At 40.4% G+C, this 18,977-nt stretch overlaps 1 protein-coding gene across 4 annotated transcripts in view; it reads left to right on the top strand.

Moving 5' to 3' along the window:
* The first annotated feature begins 5,095 nt into the window (after nt 1–5,095).
* The window catches only part of kif2a (kinesin family member 2a), a 45,823-nt gene continuing 31,941 nt past the window's right edge, over nt 5,096–18,977 (top strand). For 2 of the 4 annotated variants that reach the window (XM_060932325.1, XM_060932328.1), the window contains exons 1-2: nt 5,096–5,277; nt 11,701–11,795. In XM_060932325.1, coding sequence (XP_060788308.1) covers nt 5,217–5,277; nt 11,701–11,795 — 156 coding nt within the window. In that variant the 5' untranslated portion in view covers nt 5,096–5,216. Of the gene's footprint in view, nt 5,278–9,314; nt 9,428–11,700; nt 11,796–18,977 lie in introns of all 4 variants that reach the window. The other 2 variants (XM_060932326.1, XM_060932327.1) reach the window with 2 other exon arrangements.

Here is an 18,977-nt window from a genome sequence, read left to right as displayed (position 1 = left end):
GGGTGGGTTTCCCAAAAACCTCTTAACGCTAAGAACATCTTAACTATGAGAGAGAGCATTCATTGTGCTGCTTGCTCTACCATTTAACGATGATCTTTGTGCTACGATGCTTTTGGGAAATGGCACAGTTCAATATAGTACACTAGACTACACTACAGTTCAGTACATGACAGTTCAGTACAGTACAATATAGTATTGTACACGACAGTTCAGTACAGTACACTACAGTTCAATATAACACCCTATATTTCAGTACAGTACAGTACATGACAGTTCAGTACAGTACACTACAGTTCAATACACTACAGGTCAGGGGTGGGTTTCCCAAAAACCTCTTAACGCTAAGAACATCTTAACCATGAGAGAGAGCATTCATTGTGCTGCTTGCTCTACCATTTAACGATGATCTTTGTGCTACGATGCTTTTGGGAAACTCGGCACAGTTCAGTACAGTTCAATATAGTACACTAGACTACACTACAGTTCAGTACAGTACACTACAGTTCAATATAACACCCTACATTTCAGTATAGTACACTACAGTATAGTACACCACAGTTCAATATAACACCCTACATTTCAGTATAGTACACTACAGTATAGTACACTACAGTTCAATATAACACCCTACATTTCAGTATAGTACACTACAGTTCAATATAACACCCTACAGTTCAGTATAGTACACTACAGTATAGTGCACTACAGTTCAATATAACACCCTACATTTCAGTATAGTACACTACAGTATAGTACACTACAGTTCAATATAACACCCTACATTTCAGTATAGTACACTACAGTATAGTACACTACAGTTCAATATAACACCCTACATTTCAGTATAGTACACTACAGTATAGTACACTACAGTTCAATATAACACCCTACATTTCAGTATAGTACACTACAGTTCAATATAACACCCTACAGTTCAGTATAGTACACTACAGTATAGTACACTACAGTTCAATATAACACCCTACAGTTCAGTATAGTACACTACAGTATAGTACACTACAGTTCAATATAACACCCTACAGTTCAGTATAGTACACTACAGTATAGTACACTACAGTTCAATATAACACCCTACATTTCAGTATAGTACAGTACACGACAGTTCAGTACAGTACACTACAGTTCAATACACTACAGGTCAGCTTAGCGCTAAGAACATCTTAACTATGAGAGAGAGCATTCATTGTGCTGCTTGCTCTACCATTTAACGATGATCTTTGTGCTACGATGCTTTTGGGAAACTCGGCACAGTTCAGTACAGTTCAATATAGTACACTAGACTACACTACAGTTCAGTACAGTACACTACAGTTCAATACAACACCCTACATTTCAGTATAGTACACTACAGTATAGTACACTACAGTTCAATATAACACCCTACATTTCAGTATAGTACACTACAGTATAGTACACTACAGTTCAATATAACACCCTACATTTCAGTATAGTACACTACAGTATAGTACACTACAGTTCAATATAACACCCTACATTTCAGTATAGTACACTACAGTATAGTACACTACAGTTCAATATAACACCCTACATTTCAGTATAGTACACTACAGTTCAATATAACACCCTACAGTTCAGTATAGTACACTACAGTATAGTACACTACAGTTCAATATAACACCCTACAGTTCAGTATAGTACACTACAGTATAGTACACTACAGTTCAATATAACACCCTACAGTTCAGTATAGTACACTACAGTATAGTACACTACAGTTCAATATAACACCCTACATTTCAGTATAGTACAGTACACGACAGTTCAGTACAGTACACTACAGTTCAATACACTACAGGTCAGCTTAGCGCTAAGAACATCTTAACTATGAGAGAGAGCATTCATTGTGCTGCTTGCTCTACCATTTAACGATGATCTTTGTGCTACGATGCTTTTGGGAAACTCGGCACAGTTCAGTACAGTTCAATATAGTACACTAGACTACACTACAGTTCAGTACAGTACACTACAGTTCAATACAACACCCTACATTTCAGTATAGTACACTACAGTATAGTACACTACAGTTCAATATAACACCCTACATTTCAGTATAGTACACTACAGTATAGTACACTACAGTTCAATATAACACCCTACATTTCAGTATAGTACACTACAGTATAGTACACTACAGTTCAATATAACACCCTACATTTCAGTATAGTACACTACAGTATAGTACACTACAGTTCAATATAACACCCTACATTTCAGTATAGTACACTACAGTTCAATATAACACCCTACAGTTCAGTATAGTACACTACAGTATAGTACACTACAGTTCAATATAACACCCTACAGTTCAGTATAGTACACTACAGTATAGTACACTACAGTTCAATATAACACCCTACAGTTCAGTATAGTACACTACAGTATAGTACACTACAGTTCAATATAACACCCTACATTTCAGTATACAGGGTTCTCACCAGGATTTTTTTTTAGCGTAATGGGTTATGGCGAGGGAGCGTAGCGACCGAGCGGGGGGATGGTGCGGAGATTTTGAAAAATCATGCCCAAAATTGGCCATATTTGACGTTCCTGGAGGGGATAAATTGCATTTTTTATGTTGTATATCCTTGATGGAAAATTGTTACATCTTTGGATCTTGGCAATGTGTTACCTACTGTTGTATTTCACTGAACTACAAAGGGTGTTGTCAAAAGATATGTAAACTCAGACACAACCAAAGAGATAATGAATGTTTTATTGTATTAAGAAATTAAGAAATGCCTGAGCACATAAAAAAAAAAAAAAAAAACAAATTGCATTTTCATTCAGGCATAACATACACCCAGCCCCCTTAATAAATAATTAATATATAATCTAAAACTATTAAATGCCTCCTATGTCCTTTCCTTCATCTCCTCCAACCTCTCTTGTGCCTGTCTCCTTATAGAAATATAACGATGGATGGCATGCAGGCAGATTACCAGTGTGTTAATGTTAGCCACAGTGGGATCCAGTAAATTAGCGCTAATCATCCGATACGTGCGCCCTGTCATATTGCTAAACCTGCTTACAAAGTAGACGTTTTCATTCATCAAAGGGCTTTGGGTTAAGTTTTCAAGCGTGATGGAAAACCTGTAGAAGTGGTGCACTTACATTTCTAACTGTGAAGAAAGAGCGAATGTCTCTTTTTTTGCGAGGGGGTCCGTCATCCATTGTCATTCACCGAAGTCCAGCTCAAGAGAAAGTTATCGCCAGGATCTCTCTCTCTCTCTCTCTCTCTCGGAACTGATTTCCAGGCATGGGTTTCCTAACAAACGTAGGCTGATTTTGACACCTTGAAAACTGCTCAAGTGCGCAGGAAAAAAAAAACTTTTGGCGATGGTGATGAACAACTGAAAACAACCGTTACGCTATATTAAAAATTTAGCGTAGCGGGGGGAAATTACCGTTGCGGTCTGAAATTTTAGCGTAGCGGGCCGCAACCATATAAAGCGCTGGCGAGAACCCTGAGTATAGTACAGTACACGACAGTTCAGTACAGTACACTACAGTTCAATACACTACAGGTCAGCTTAGCGCTAAGAACATCTTAACTATGAGAGAGAGCATTCATTGTGCTGCTTGCTCTACCATTTAACGATGATCTTTGTGCTACGATGCTTTTGGGAAACTCGGCACAGTTCAGTACAGTTCAATATAGTACACTAGACTACACTACAGTTCAGTACAGTACACTACAGTTCAATACAACACCCTACATTTCAGTATAGTACACTACAGTATAGTACACTACAGTTCAATATAACACCCTACATTTCAGTATAGTACACTACAGTATAGTACACTACAGTTCAATATAACACCCTACAGTTCAGTATAGTACACTACAGTATAGTACACTACAGTTCAATATAACACCCTACATTTCAGTATAGTACACTACAGTATAGTACACTACAGTTCAATATAACACCCTACATTTCAGTATAGTACACTACAGTTCAATATAACACCCTACAGTTCAGTATAGTACACTACAGTATAGTACACTACAGTTCAATATAACACCCTACAGTTCAGTATAGTACACTACAGTATAGTACACTACAGTTCAATATAACACCCTACAGTTCAGTATAGTACACTACAGTATAGTACACTACAGTTCAATATAACACCCTACATTTCAGTATAGTACAGTACACGACAGTTCAGTACAGTACACTACAGTTCAATACACTACAGGTCAGCTTAGCGCTAAGAACATCTTAACTATGAGAGAGAGCATTCATTGTGCTGCTTGCTCTACCATTTAACGATGATCTTTGTGCTACGATGCTTTTGGGAAACTCGGCACAGTTCAGTACAGTTCAATATAGTACACTAGACTACACTACAGTTCAGTACAGTACACTACAGTTCAATACAACACCCTACATTTCAGTATAGTACACTACAGTATAGTACACTACAGTTCAATATAACACCCTACATTTCAGTATAGTACACTACAGTATAGTACACTACAGTTCAATATAACACCCTACAGTTCAGTATAGTACACTACAGTATAGTACACTACAGTTCAATATAACACCCTACATTTCAGTATAGTACACTACAGTTCAATATAACACCCTACAGTTCAGTATAGTACACTACAGTATAGTACACTACAGTTCAATATAACACCCTACATTTCAGTATAGTACACTACAGTATAGTACACTACAGTTCAATATAACACCCTACATTTCAGTATAGTACACTACAGTATAGAACACTACAGTTCAATATAACACCCTACATTTCAGTATAGTACACTACAGTATAGTACACTACAGTTCAATATAACACCCTACATTTCAGTATAGTACACTACAGTATAGAACACTACAGTTCAATATAACACCCTACATTTCAGTATAGTACACTACAGTATAGAACACTACAGTTCAATATAACACCCTACATTTCAGTATAGTACACTACAGTATAGAACACTACAGTTCGGTACACTTCAGTTCCCACCCGCTTCAGGCATAGCGTCACCGAAGTTGAGCGGCAGGCGCATGCGCACTGGCACTTTGCCTCTTTTATTCCTGCCGCTGGCCGCCTTCCCGCGTTTCAGCAACACGGAACAAATGTGAACATTTCAAACAAAAACACCGGTTTATTACTCGCGCGCTCTCGCTCGTCCCGGTCTGCGAGGAACCATGGCGGTAAACTTCGGCAAAATAGTCGTGGGGATATACGTGGAGATAAAACGGAGTGACGGTGAGTCCATTAGTTAAGTTCTCGTTTTTAAGCTGGGTAGTGTAACTAGCTATTAACGGTCAGTCATTTGTTTTTGCTTTGCTTAGCTAGCATTGGCTAAGAGAAGTGCTAGTATTGCTAGCATTAGCAAACCGACAAGCCTTTTAACGTGAACAACTGATACTTTACTGGTTCGGCAGTGCAGTGTAGTGTAGTGCATCCCATCCCTGTTGCTGTGGTAGCTTAGCTAACGACCTACATACTGTGCCTAGCACAGTCAACACAGCAACGGTTGCTAAGCTAAGATGAGCTAAGCTATCTAGCCGGTGCGTTTACTTGGTTATCAAGTCTACTAACCTAGCATGAAAAAAAGCATGACGCGCATTACATTTAGCGATAACTTTTTTCCTACAGACCTTGAAGAATAAGAGATTCAGCACCTTTTGAGTTTGAGTGCCAGTGTCTATAATTTAGCACAAAAAAAAAAAAAAATCCCTAGAGCTAGTTTGGTTTTGTTACTAAGCTCCGTCTAACCAGAGCTTCCTGTCAGCGGTCAGGGTTTAACTAGCTAGTTAGCTACTAACCCGCTTGCCATTTCTTTTCTCTCTCTCACACACACGTCTTTTTAACCTGACATGTTAATCAAGATGAAGCATTTTTTAATCGACCAAGCCTGATGAACACTGAAGTTCAGCTGTAGGTGTTTTAATCAGTGGAAATATTAATATACTAACACACACATTAATCATGTTTCAGTTCCTGTGTCTTCAGCAAGACTGTTGAAAATGCCCTGATAGAGAGATCAGTACTCTAGAGGGATCATTTGGAGCAGTATTCAGTGAAAGATGGCTCCAAGAAGCAGAATCAGGGAGGGAAAATATAATTGATCGATGCACAGTACATATAAAAAAAAAATTGGAAACCACCAACAGAAGAAGGTTCAGAACTGGAAAGGAGATTAAAGATTGCAAACAAACTTCTTCTGTCTCCATCCTTGACCGGGTGGCTGTAATTCTACATTAAAGAACTTCGCAAGTACAAACCTTTTGGAATAAAGACAATGATTCAGATCTGTAACTACATCTGGTTAATTCTTTTCAACCTGTTTACCATATGGCATTATTGTTGCCAACGTCATCACACAGGAATAACTCGCACAAGTGGGCCAAATCCCAAACGGCTTCCTTTTCTGTTCATATGCTCACTACATAGGGTGTAACGTCATATAGTTTGTAATACAAATATTATTAACAAGTGTTGCCAGGCAAAACAAACCTCGCCCGGTTGCACTTATGATGAATGTGAAGGGGGAAAAAAAAGGTACCCTGTGGGTACATGTGGCTACTGCGTATAAATAAAATAGTTTTCTGATACCATGTCCATACAGTAAATATAGCATATATATATTTACTCTGTGAGGCAGTAGCCACAAAAATGAAGCGTAATCCAAAAATGAACAATTAAAAATCACAGACGTAAAATATACCAAGTGTCTGTACTTTTATATTATTCTACTCTTACCTCTTAGTTTTTGAAACTGAAACCTCTGAACCAAGGCTGACCTACACACGCTATCGCTATGACCCAAACTCTTATTTCCCGGAAATGGCCCGGCGCTAGAGCTCAGTGGAATGCACTTTCCCTCTGTAATAAGCATAAACATGTCTGGAAGCGATTTCTTTATTTCAAATGGTGAAACAAATTGTATACACTCACTGGCCATTTTAATCGGAACACGTGTATGCGCATGCGCAGTGCGCGATTGTTACACTCTTGCAGCGTGATGACATAGTGGCTAGTGCCTGTATATGAGGCAGTAGCCACAACAAAAACGATTTTGACCTTTTTGGTGACCTTGACCGGATGACCCTCAGATGTTAGAGGTTCTATTTGAGACCAATGCACATCTATCCTGAAAGTTTTATGAAGATTGATCCAGCTGTTTTCCCGTAATATCGTTAACCAAAAAAACAAAGAAACCTGACCGAAAACAATACCTCGCCCCCTGGTGGACTCCGGCCCCGGGCGAGGTAACAAAATGCACAATGTGACTAAAATATCACACTTTGAGATTCAGCCAAGGTGGCATGGTGGTGTAGTGGTTAGCACTGTCGCCTCACAGCAAGAAGGTCCTGGGTTCGAGCCCAGCAGCCAACGATGGCCTTTCTGTGCGGAGTTTGCATGTTCTCCCCGTGTCTGCGTGGGTTTCCTCTGAGTGCTCCGGTTTCCCCCACAGTCCAAAGGCATGCAGGTTAGGCTAATTGGTGACTCTAAATTGACCGTAGGTGTGAATGGTGGTTTCTCTCTGTGTCAGCCCTGTGACTTGTCCAGGGTGTACCCCGCCTCTCGCTGGGATAGGCTCCAGCTTGCCTGTGACCCTGTAGAACAGGATAAGCGGCTACAGATGATGGATGGCTGGATGGAGATTCAGCCATAGAAAGACTTGACTAAGGATAACACTAGAACTTTCACTGTACGAAAGCGGGCTTTTTTAATTATCATCCAACTCAGATGTTATTTAACCATGATGACATATTAAACATAGGTGTGTTGTTATTGATGTTAGGCGTTTACTGCTTCAGTAAACAGTGACCCCTTATAACACACATGGTAGAAATAAAAAAAAAAACTTTCGTATGACCTCTTCTAGTTTTAAACGGGTGCGTTTTTCTGGCTCCTGCACCTCCTTTTATTAGGGTGGGGGGTGTATCATGTCCTGTCGGTATGCAGACTTGTTGTTGAATGATATCAGTGTAGCGGCCAAAGTAGAATTCGTATAGATGTGAATTACAATTTATGTTAAAAAGTATAAATAATTTCATGTGAATTTGTAATTTCATATAAGTAGTTAATTTCATGATTAAAATGATGAATAATATGTGGCAAGGTTAGAAGAATTAGAATTAGAATAATTAGAATTAGAATTCATATGCGAAGAATTAGAATTCCATAGGAACGGTCTCGTGCTTCTCATTGTAGATCTTGAGGAGCCGTGGAAGCGAACAGTTTTTCTTACCTGGCTCTCTGCATCTTAGAACGTTTGTAATTGTTAAAACGAGGATTAAAGTTCAACTTTCAAGACGTCTCAAGTGGGTTTATTACCAGGCACATGGACATTGAGAGTGGAAACAGTTACTTTGGGTCAGAGACTTCGTCAGTGTAAGCTATAGCACTTTTCTCAAGGTCTCACTACGAACAAGCCTCTACAATCAGTATCTCTGTCACTTCATTTGTGATTCAAGAAGCTATATTACCAAGATTTATACCACAGAGCAGCTCTGACAGCAGTAATGCCGTGTCCAATTAGGCGATCATAGTACCATAAATTCTTGCCATGTCTTGGTCAGGAGACTGGCAACACTCCAAGTTTGACTCTGACCAATCGTCATTTATGTCCTTGCATGTCATCAGAGAGGAGGGCCAAGAAATTGTCGATCATGCCAATCAAAGAACACCTCAACAGAGGTGTCAAACTAGGAGAGAAAATACTAAAAACTTCTGACATGATAGATTTTTCATCGAGGTGTCCTGGGGCGTCCCAGGTGCCACGTTGCTGTTCTTCCATTACATCATACGACAAGACCTGTTTGTCATTACCGACGTCCATATTCAGGCCTGATGCTGGAAATTTGTTGGCCGCAACAAAATCCTGTGAAGATCGGGCTGAATTTCTGTAATCTGATCCCAGCATAATTCGAATCACAGATTTATTTTATTCCACTGCTTATAATACATTAGTGTGTCTCTAGTAACAGCTGTATTTCACAGGGGCTTGTATGGTGGGCAGTTCACATAACCTAAGCCCATTAAATAGTGTGTATATAAATATATATATTTATTTTTTTAAAGCCACAGAAAGCACAATTGTATAATTGATGTGGTAAAGCTTTCTGTACAGAGATGTTTAACATTTACGGAAGGCGTCTCCATTGCCAATGCTTTGTAACAGCGTGCAAGTTTCCTGCCATAGGAAAGTCTTCAGGACAGAGGACTTTTCATTTTGTGTTTTCTTGGTAACATGACAAGCTGCATTATTATTATTATTTTTGTCTTATTAGATTCACGAGATGAAAAAGACACTGGTGAGGAAAGGACTCTTTATAGCTGCTGTGACGTGACATAAATAAGAGCAGGAACTAACTTGTCTCACGGATGTTCCACAACATTAAACGTAATTATAAATGGTTAAAAAGTGATATTTCTTTGTAAATTAATTTCCTATAGTTTACTAGAACACCATGCACCATTGTATTTTATTCCTTACATATTACCATTAGGTTAGATCTGGGAAAGTGAAGCAGCACCCAGTTTGTCATGTACCGTGGTTGATGCATTATGGTGTGACCAGTAGCTGAGGCATCCTATAGAGATCTTGCAGTCACGTGACCGGAAAGTACACAACCGCCATCTTGTCGGTCAAAAACACAGCTGAATACTGCTGCACTCATGTACAGAATGGATCAATTTCAACCGACGGACTACACGGCTCATTTTTCTAATGAACAGATAACTAGATATATGTCTAAAATAAACGATCTACAGATTTGTGACCCTTATGGCTTTCCGGACGGAGTTTTCACGACCGGATTTTGAACTGCCAGCGGAATACCCAGACGTGTATAATTACCTCATTAACTTTCCCTCGCTGTTCAGTGGTGAAGCACTGCGTGCCTATAAATCTCTGGACAGTTATCTTTACAGAAATTCAGGATTTGTCAGCGACAGATGTGGCATCTTGTAAACAAGAATCCTCATTGGATGGGTAAGTCACTTAAGTATTGAGTATAGCACTGACCAGCCGATTATAGAATAGAATAAGGTAATTCCAAATCGTCCGTCTTGTTTACATGGATCTGGCGTTGGAGAGGTAGAGGCTTGGCAGTGGAGGTTTGAGTGGCTGTTTTCTGAGCTTAGTCAACAGGCCGGCTCTGCAGCCTCGCTTTTGCTTCCTCTCCTGACGCCGCCTCCTTCGCTTTGCTTCCGATAACAATCCACGGAGACCCCGCTGGTCTCGCTATCTCGTCCGGAATGTTGTGCATGCGATGGAAATCGCTACAAACCGTCATTTTCTACTGGAAACCAATGTCCAGTAAGTCCATACGGTTGTAGTGGATATTGAAGTCTGATACAGACGAACAGCACGCAAAAATACACACAAAAAACATAAAAAACGTGCACAGGTAGGGAGAGCTTGTAGCCGCAGCCGTTGTAGTAGAATTGTATATAGTAGGGTTTTCCAGAAGAAAAGGTAGAAGTAAAAGTAGAAGGTGGAATATGGCGTTTGACCTACAAGATGGCGTCTGTCACAATCTGGATCGGCTGTGACGTCACATGCAAGTGCTCCATTGACTGATGCAGAAATGTGTTATTATTACAGCATGATTGAAGTTGGGATATTTGTGACTGGTGCAAAGGATGTGTTGGCAAAAATATCGCAATACTGCAATGGAGTGGCGTCCCACCTAGGCTCCGGATCAAAACCATGATACGGTGGTGACTAATGTTTTCACGGTACACATTTATTGCAAGATTTATTTTTGATGAGGTTTGCTTGGCATCATCAACAAAAATTAAGTAATAGAAAATTGTAAGATTATATTGCTTGATTGGGAGTAAAATGGAGTTGGTCAGTGTAATGTGAGTCCTGACAATATGTGCAATATTCTCAGAAAGTGTATTGTGAAGTTGTCTTGATGTGCAAGTTACAGTCATGGTGTCCAGCCCTATATTATTGTCTTATTGTATTAGTATCTTTCATCAGTGTTTGTCTGATATCTGAGAGATCCTTTTGTCTGGTGAAAGAAAATTCCTATAACATGATTTCGGGTAATGTATTCCTTCTTGTGAAGTTTCCATATGATGTTTGTTGATGGCATGCCCTTTAAAAAAACAACAACCAAATGCTGACAAGACAAAGGCAGCTTTTAAAAGACTCGAGTGTTCCAGGAGAGATCATAATGTAAACACTCGAAAAAGTCGACTGGATTGGCACATGATTAATACAGCATTTTTATAAAAGTTGTGGCTATGTTGTGTATCTTAAATTATTGTTTTTCACCTTTGTACTATTATGTGGTAAATCCAACTGACCCTTTTTAAAGACCTTTTGGAAACTGTTAGAGTACTGTAGTTGCTGCTATTAAATAATTTCACAGAATGGGTAAGATGACTTTGAATAATGGATAAGAGACATGGCTGTTTCCTCTCTCTCGTCCACTGAGATATAACAGTCATGAATAGTACAACTTCTGAAATGTCCTACAAACAGGTACTTTTGTATTTCTTGTGTTTTTTTTTTTTTATTATTTAAATTTTTTTTAAATTCAAGATCAGACATAGATTTCTCTTTGAAAGAACTAAAATGGCATACCTGTTGTTAGGGCTGTATAGGGAATGCAACATTTTCTAAATATACATCTCTCAGGCAGTTTTGCTTTATCGCAGGGCGAATACATCAGGCCATGGTAACATCTTTAAACGAAGATAACGAAAGTGTTACTGTGGAGTGGATAGAAAACGGAGACACAAAAGGAAAAGAGGTAAGCGTGAAGGTCTTGTGTAAACTCCTAGCACTCTGAAATGTATGGACGAACAGTGCCAGTGTTCAAAGGAAGGATAAGGCGACAAGCTGCACTACACAAAAGTGGGCATTGTGCTTTGCAAGCACTGACGCCTTTTCATGTATAGAATAAAACTGAAACTTGAAACCCAAAGCTCTCATCGCAATCTTCACGTACAGTAGTTAGGAGAGAACCTGGAGTTCTCCTACAGTCATTCTTCCAAAAGCTTTTATAGGTTTAGGAAAGGAAAAAAACTACCTCTTGTGCTTTGAACAAGCATAACAATTCAGCTTAAAAAAAAAAAAGACATTCAGTATAAAGCATTTTTTTTTTTTCCTTTGTTTCTTTAGGTATTACTGAAGTGCTTTCAAATAATTGCTTTTTATCAATAAAGTAATATTGTTTAATAATCAATAAAGATCTCAACAACAACAACAAAAAAGAGTTTACTCTGTTGTCAGAAAAACGAGTTGATGGCCTGAAGTTCAAGAAATCTCAAAATAGGAAGGATGGCATTACTCATAGCCCCAATGATTAGAGGAGCGCTACTCAGTCATGGGCTTCTCCGTAAACTTCTATATGGTATGTACAGAAGAAAGCTATAACCAATACCTTGAAACAGTATCCCGTCACCCTCCTCATTTGGTAGTTAATGGGTAGCAGTGGGCAAATTTCTGATCAAAATACAACCCCAAATCAGAAAAGATTGGGACGGTATTGAAAATGCAGTTGATAAAATCGATTGGATCTCGGTGTAAACCGGGTTGTCAACAAACTATCAACATCCCACCGTGTTTTGACGCGAGGGCTTATGATCAGTGTGCATGCTGATTGGATAAAAAAAGATATCCAAGGATTATAAGCAGGAATGCCTCACTCCGGAAAATACAGTGCTGAGGCTTGGTTTGGGTGAATGCTGTTGAAGCGGCCTTCCGTCTGTTTCTTCATCAGTTATCAGTTAGTGGGTAGGTTTCCCGATAATGTTGCACTTTAGGGCTAAAGAGCGAGTTTAAAGACGCTCTTAAAGGGCTGATGACACGAACATGACTATGCAATTTCTTAAATAAACTATACAACATGGCAAACATGTTAGATTTCTGTTATAATTACGTGAAAAGAAGCTGTTGTTACGCGAATATCCAACTTTTAATTGCACAGCGCAAGAAAACTGGGTCCGTGGCTCGCGGCCATGTTGTGACGTCAGCAGGAGAACATGCTGCGGTTCACTGGCTGTTCTACTCTGGTTCTACTCAATGGAAATGGCGCATAAAAACACCGGTGAACTCTCTAGTGCTAGCTCTTCCTCTTCTGGGAGTCTAGAATTGTGTTGATCTCTTCCGAATAGAATCTATGATAGCCTACCCTCTTTACCCTTTGCCTCTCGTTGCTAGGCGGCAGTTACATGAAAACCGCAAGCTTTCACAAGCAAATACATGACTGATATCACGCCGACTTTATGATTACATTCATGATTATCATGTAGAATCTATAGCTCTACGTACCTTTATCTTATGTCGTTTCACAACACACGTTCTGACAGGAGGACTGTCTTTGGATCTGGCATAGCTACTAGTAGACCCCCTCCGGAATACTGGCAGTGTTGCCAGATTGGGATTTTTCCCGCCCAGTTGGGCGGTTTCAAGTGCATTTTGGTGGGTTTTGAACATATTTTGGGCTGGAAAACTTCAGCAGTATCTGGCAACAGATACTGCTGACGTTTTCCAGCCCAAAATATGTTCAAAACCCACCAAAATGCACTTGAAATCGCCCAACTGGGCGGGAAACCTCCCAATCTGGCAACACTGTGTAGGCACTGCTGATGGTAATAACACACGTTTGTGATGAACTGAACACCCAAGAGATTCTTTTAAGCTGGGAAGGGTGTCAAAACAATCCAAATCGAAGTGTTCAGAGCACAGGACGGATGTTGGCGAGGGCTCCCACTTGTCACGAGTGCGCCTGACTTGCTTCACCCACTTCGCATGCAGCTCGGGATCTCTGGGAAACTTGAATAAACTTACCCCATCCTTGTGGGTTTTGGAGCAAAAGCCGGCAACACAACGCGAAGGCATAATAACTATATATAATAATGTATAATAAAAATACTAATAATGATAAACTGAACACCTGTCGCATCAACAACAAACTGGTAAGTTAGGAGGAAGGTTCTTTCGCTGACGTCATATAGCTCCTCCTCCTCCTTCGTCTCCTGGGTGCTGCAGCCCTGTCAAATTTGCCCAAATAGCCGCGTTTTTTATCATAACTTGTAAAATAGGCGCCTTCGTGAATTAATATATGGATCATCGGGAATTACTTTTTATGTTATAAAACATCGCCAAAGATGTCAAAAACGTGTCATCAGCACTTTAAGCAACGAACATTGTCCTTGTATGTGGTTTTCCTGAACTCACTTGTAAGAAGAGTTATGAACAACTTTGCTAAGAGTGTCTTTGCAGCGCGTGTTCTCGATTTATAGGCATTAATAGTTACTGAAGGCATTCGTACTGTAGTTGCTGAATCCAGTCGATGAGGTCATATTGCATTTGTTTTTAACCAAAAACCACTGAAATATAAAGTGCTTAAAATATGTTAATATATTGTATTGTCGTTAAACATTACATATATAATGTGGTAATTAATAATTGAAACTATTTTACATTTTTTGATCACTAAGATTTGATTCCAAGCGTAGGTTTTTTTTTTTTTAAATAAAATGAACAAACGTTCACAAAAAAGAATGAGTAAATAAGCTCAATAATTAAGTAAACGTTTTCCTTGTGCTTGCACATTTCATCGTTACCCAATCATGCAGTCAGGATTATTTCAACTGTTATCCACAAGGCCAAGTTGGCAATGTACTATATATATTACAGTCAAGCCCAACATTATTCATACCCCTGGCAAATTTTGAATTAAAGTTACTTTTATTCAACCAGCAAGATTTTTCTTGATTGGAAATGACACAGGTGTCTCCCAGAAGATAATAAGATGATGTACAAGAGGCATCATTGTGGAAAAAAAATATTTCTCAGCTTTTATTTACATTTGAACAAAAAGTGGCATGTCCAAAATTATTCATACCCTTCTCAATAATCAGTAGAAAAGCCTTTACTGGCTATTACAGCAATCAAACACTTCCTATAATTGCTGACCAGCTTTTTGCATGTCTCCACTGGTATTTTTGCCCATTCATCTTTAGCGATAAGCTCCAACTCTTTCAGGTTGGAGGGTCTCCTTGCCATCACCCTGATCTTTAGCTCCCTCCACAGATTCTCAATTGGATTTAAGTCAGGACTCTGTCTGGGCCACTGCAAAACGTTAATGTTTTTGTCCGCTAACCATTTCTTCACCACTTTTGCTGTGTGTTTTGGGTCGTTGTCGTGCTGAAATGTCCACTGGTGCCCAAGGCCAAGTTTGTCTGCGGACCGCCTGATGATGATGTTGAGAATCCTGATATACTGCTCTTTTTTTCATGGTGCCGTTTACTGTGATTAGGTTCCCTGGTCCATTGGCTGAAAAACATCCCCAAAGCATTAGGTTCCCACCACCATGTTTGACCGTGGGGATGGTGTTCTTAGGGTTGAAGGCTTCTCTTTTTTTACACCAAATGAAGGACACGTCATTGTGGCCAAACAATTCAATTTTTGTTTCATCTGACCATAAAACAGAAGACCAGAAGTCGTCGTCTTTGTCCAGATGAGCATTTGCAAAGGCCAAGCGGGCTTTTGTGTGCCTTATCTGGAGAAGTGGCGTCCTCCTTGGTCTGCGTCCGTGGAACCCAGCAGTGTCTGTTGGACTGTCTGCCTTGAGATCTTGCTACCAGCAGAGCCCAGATTCACCAGGATGGCCTTGGTGGTGATCCTTGGATTCTTTTTCACCTCCCTCACTATCCTCCTGGCCAGCACAGGTGTCACTTTTGGCTTCTGACCACGTCCTCTGAGATTTTCCACAGTGCGGAACGTCTTGTATTTTTTAATAATACTTTGCACTGTAGCCACTGGAACTTGAAAACATTTAGATATGGCCTTATAGCCCTTTCCTGACTTGTGAGCAGCCACAATGCAAACCGCAGGTCCTCAGTGAGCTCCTTTGTCTTAGCCATGACTGTCCACAAACCAACTGCAGAGAGCTGCTGTTTTTCACCTGTTGAGTTGATTAAAACAGCTGTTCCCAATTAATCAGGGTCATTAGGATGCTTTAGAACAGCTTGGACTATTTGGAATGGCATAGAACTTTGAATTTTCCCATAGACTGTGACAGTTTGCAAAGGGTATGAATAATTTTGGACATGCCACTTTTTGTTCAAATGTAAATAAAAGCTAAGAAATAATTTTTTTCCACAATGATGCCTCTTGTACATCGTTTTATATTTTGGGAGACGCCCGTGTCATTTCCGGTCCAAAAAAAAAAACAAAACTTGCTGGTTGAATAAAAGTAATTAATTTTAAGTCAAAATTTGCCAGGGGTATGAATAATTTCGGACTTGATATATATAAAATATATACACACACACACACACACACACACACAGTGGGGCAAAAAAGTATTTAGTCAGCCACCAATTGTGTAAGTTCTCCCACTTAAAAAGATGAGAGGCCTGTAATTTTCATTATAGGTACACTTCAACTATGAGAGACAAAATGGGGGGAAAGAATCCAGGAAATCACATTGTAGGATTTTTAATGAATTAATTGGTAAATTCCTCGGTAAAATAAGTATTTGGTCACCTACAAACAAGCAAGATTTCTGGCTCTCACAGACCTGTAACAACTTCTTTAAGAGGCTCCTCTGTCCTCCACTCGTTACCTGTATTAACGGCACCTGTTTGAACTCGTTATCGGTATAAAAGACAGCTGTCCACAACCTCAAACAGTCACACTCCAAACTCCACTATGGCCAAGACCAAAGAGCTGTCAAAGGACACCAGAAACAAAATTGTAGACCTGCACCAGGCTGGGAAGACTGAATCTGCAATAGGTAAGCAGCTTGGTGTGAAGAAATCAACTGTGGGAGCAATTATTAGAAAATGGAAGACATGCAAGACCACTGATAATCTCCCTCGATCTGGGGCTCCACGCAAGATCTCACCCCGTGGGGTCAAAATGATCACAAGAACGGTGAGCAAAAATCCCAGAACCACACGGGGGGACCTAGTGAATGACCTGCAGAGAGCTGGGACCAAAGTAACAAAGGCTACCATCAGTAACACACTACGCCGCCAGGGACTCAAATCCTGCAGTGCCAGACGTGTCCCCCTGCTTAAGCCAGTACATGTCCAGGCCTGTCTGAAGTTTGCTAGAGAGCATTTGGATGATCCAGAAGAGGATCAGGAGAATGTCATATGGTCAGATGAAACCAAAATAGAACTTTTTGGTAAAAACTCAACTTGTCGTGTTTGGAGGAGAAAGAATGCTGAGTTGCATCCAAAGAACACCATACCTACTGTGAAGCATGGGGGTGGAAACATCATGCTTTGGGGCTGTTTTTCTGCAAAGGGACCAGGACGACTGATCCGTGTAAAGGAAATAATGAATGGGGCCATGTATCGTGAGATTTTGAGTGAAAACCTCCTTCCATCAGCAAGGGCATTGAAGATGAAACGTGGCTGGGTCTTTCAGCATGACAATGATCCCAAACACACCGCCCGGGCAACGAAGGAGTGGCTTCGTAAGAAGCATTTCAAGGTCCTGGAGTGGCCTGGCCAGTCTCCAGATCTCAACCCCATAGAAAATCTTTGGAGGGAGTTGAAAGTCCGTGTTGCCCAGCGACAGCCCCAAAACATCACTGCTCTAGAGGAGATCTGCATGGAGGACTGGGCCAAAATACCAGCAACAGTGTGTGAAAACCTTGTGAAGACTTACAGAAAACATTTGACCTCTGTCATTGCCAACAAAGGGTATATAACAAAGTATTGAGATGAACTTTTGTTATTGACCAAATACTTATTTTCCACCATAATTTGCAAATAAATTCTTTAAAAATCAGACAATGTGATTTTCTGGATTATTTTTTTCTCATTTTGTCTCTCATAGTTGAAGTGTACCTATGATGAAAATTACAGACCTCGCTCATCTTTTTAAGTGGGAGAACTTGCACAATTGGTGACCCCAGTGTGTGTGTGTGTGTGTATAGTACAGTGTATAGATACCACTGTATAGATAGTACAGTGGTAACGCTCACTGACTATGACGCAAGAGATCGGGGTTCGAATCCCGGTCAGGGCAAAACATCATCCAGTAAGGGTCCTTAGGCAAAAACCCCTCATGATATATCAGCCTACCTCAGGAATGAGTGATAGTCATACCGGCTCAGACGTTGCCCAGGTCAACAAGGTCTGCGTCAGTTGCTAGGGAACCAGGGCAAACTGATGAGAAATGGGCTACTGGAACAAGACATCGATGGACGAGGACAGAAAATACGGATTTGCTGGAATGCTACTGTACAAGCAATCCCAGGGATACATGCAGCGAATGTGGGACCATTGGATACTTCGAAACCCACAATCAAGGCTAACAAAGAAACAGCTATTAGAAACAGTTCCAACATCCGTAATCGAAATCTACTATCACAACTAGAGATTAATGAAATACAACAACGATGCTACGGCAAGGGGGAGCCAGGAAGACAGGTCAGCGGGGAGATGCCATCATCCCCACAACCAGAGATTGGGTACCAAGCCCCAACAGCTAACAGCCTCAACACAAGAGCTGCTGACCTGAGAAGGAAGATCGTGACCCAACTGGAAACCTGGAGCCCCCGATGAATACCGAAGCTGAGTTGCCAAGTACCTTCAGAAGATCTACTAGTAGATGTGAATGCTGCTCTGAAGACAATCTCCACAAGAACCATCACTGAGACCAACAAGCTGATACACAGTACAGCAACAGTAATCATGGAGATCATTGGACACAAGGTGGGCTCGGGACATAAACAAACAGTATCCACCATGGAAGAGACGATTAGAGGTCAAGATAAAGGCAGCACGGAGAGAAGTTAGCCAGCTAGCTGAACTACAGAAAGGGAACATGGTGAATAAAGGGGCACCCAGGAAGTACAACTCACTCTCCATACCAGAGGCACTCGAAACTGCCAAACAGCGACTAACAGCTCTGGCCACCCGGTTGAAGAGATACACCAAGGAGGGAGAGGCCAGGAGAATAA

The sequence above is a fragment of the Neoarius graeffei genome, chromosome 10 (genome assembly GCF_027579695.1).
Source record: "Neoarius graeffei isolate fNeoGra1 chromosome 10, fNeoGra1.pri, whole genome shotgun sequence".
Lineage (NCBI taxonomy): Eukaryota > Metazoa > Chordata > Actinopteri > Siluriformes > Ariidae > Neoarius > Neoarius graeffei.
Note: the sequence above shows the minus strand (reverse complement) of the source record. Positions and strands in the feature narration are given on the sequence as shown.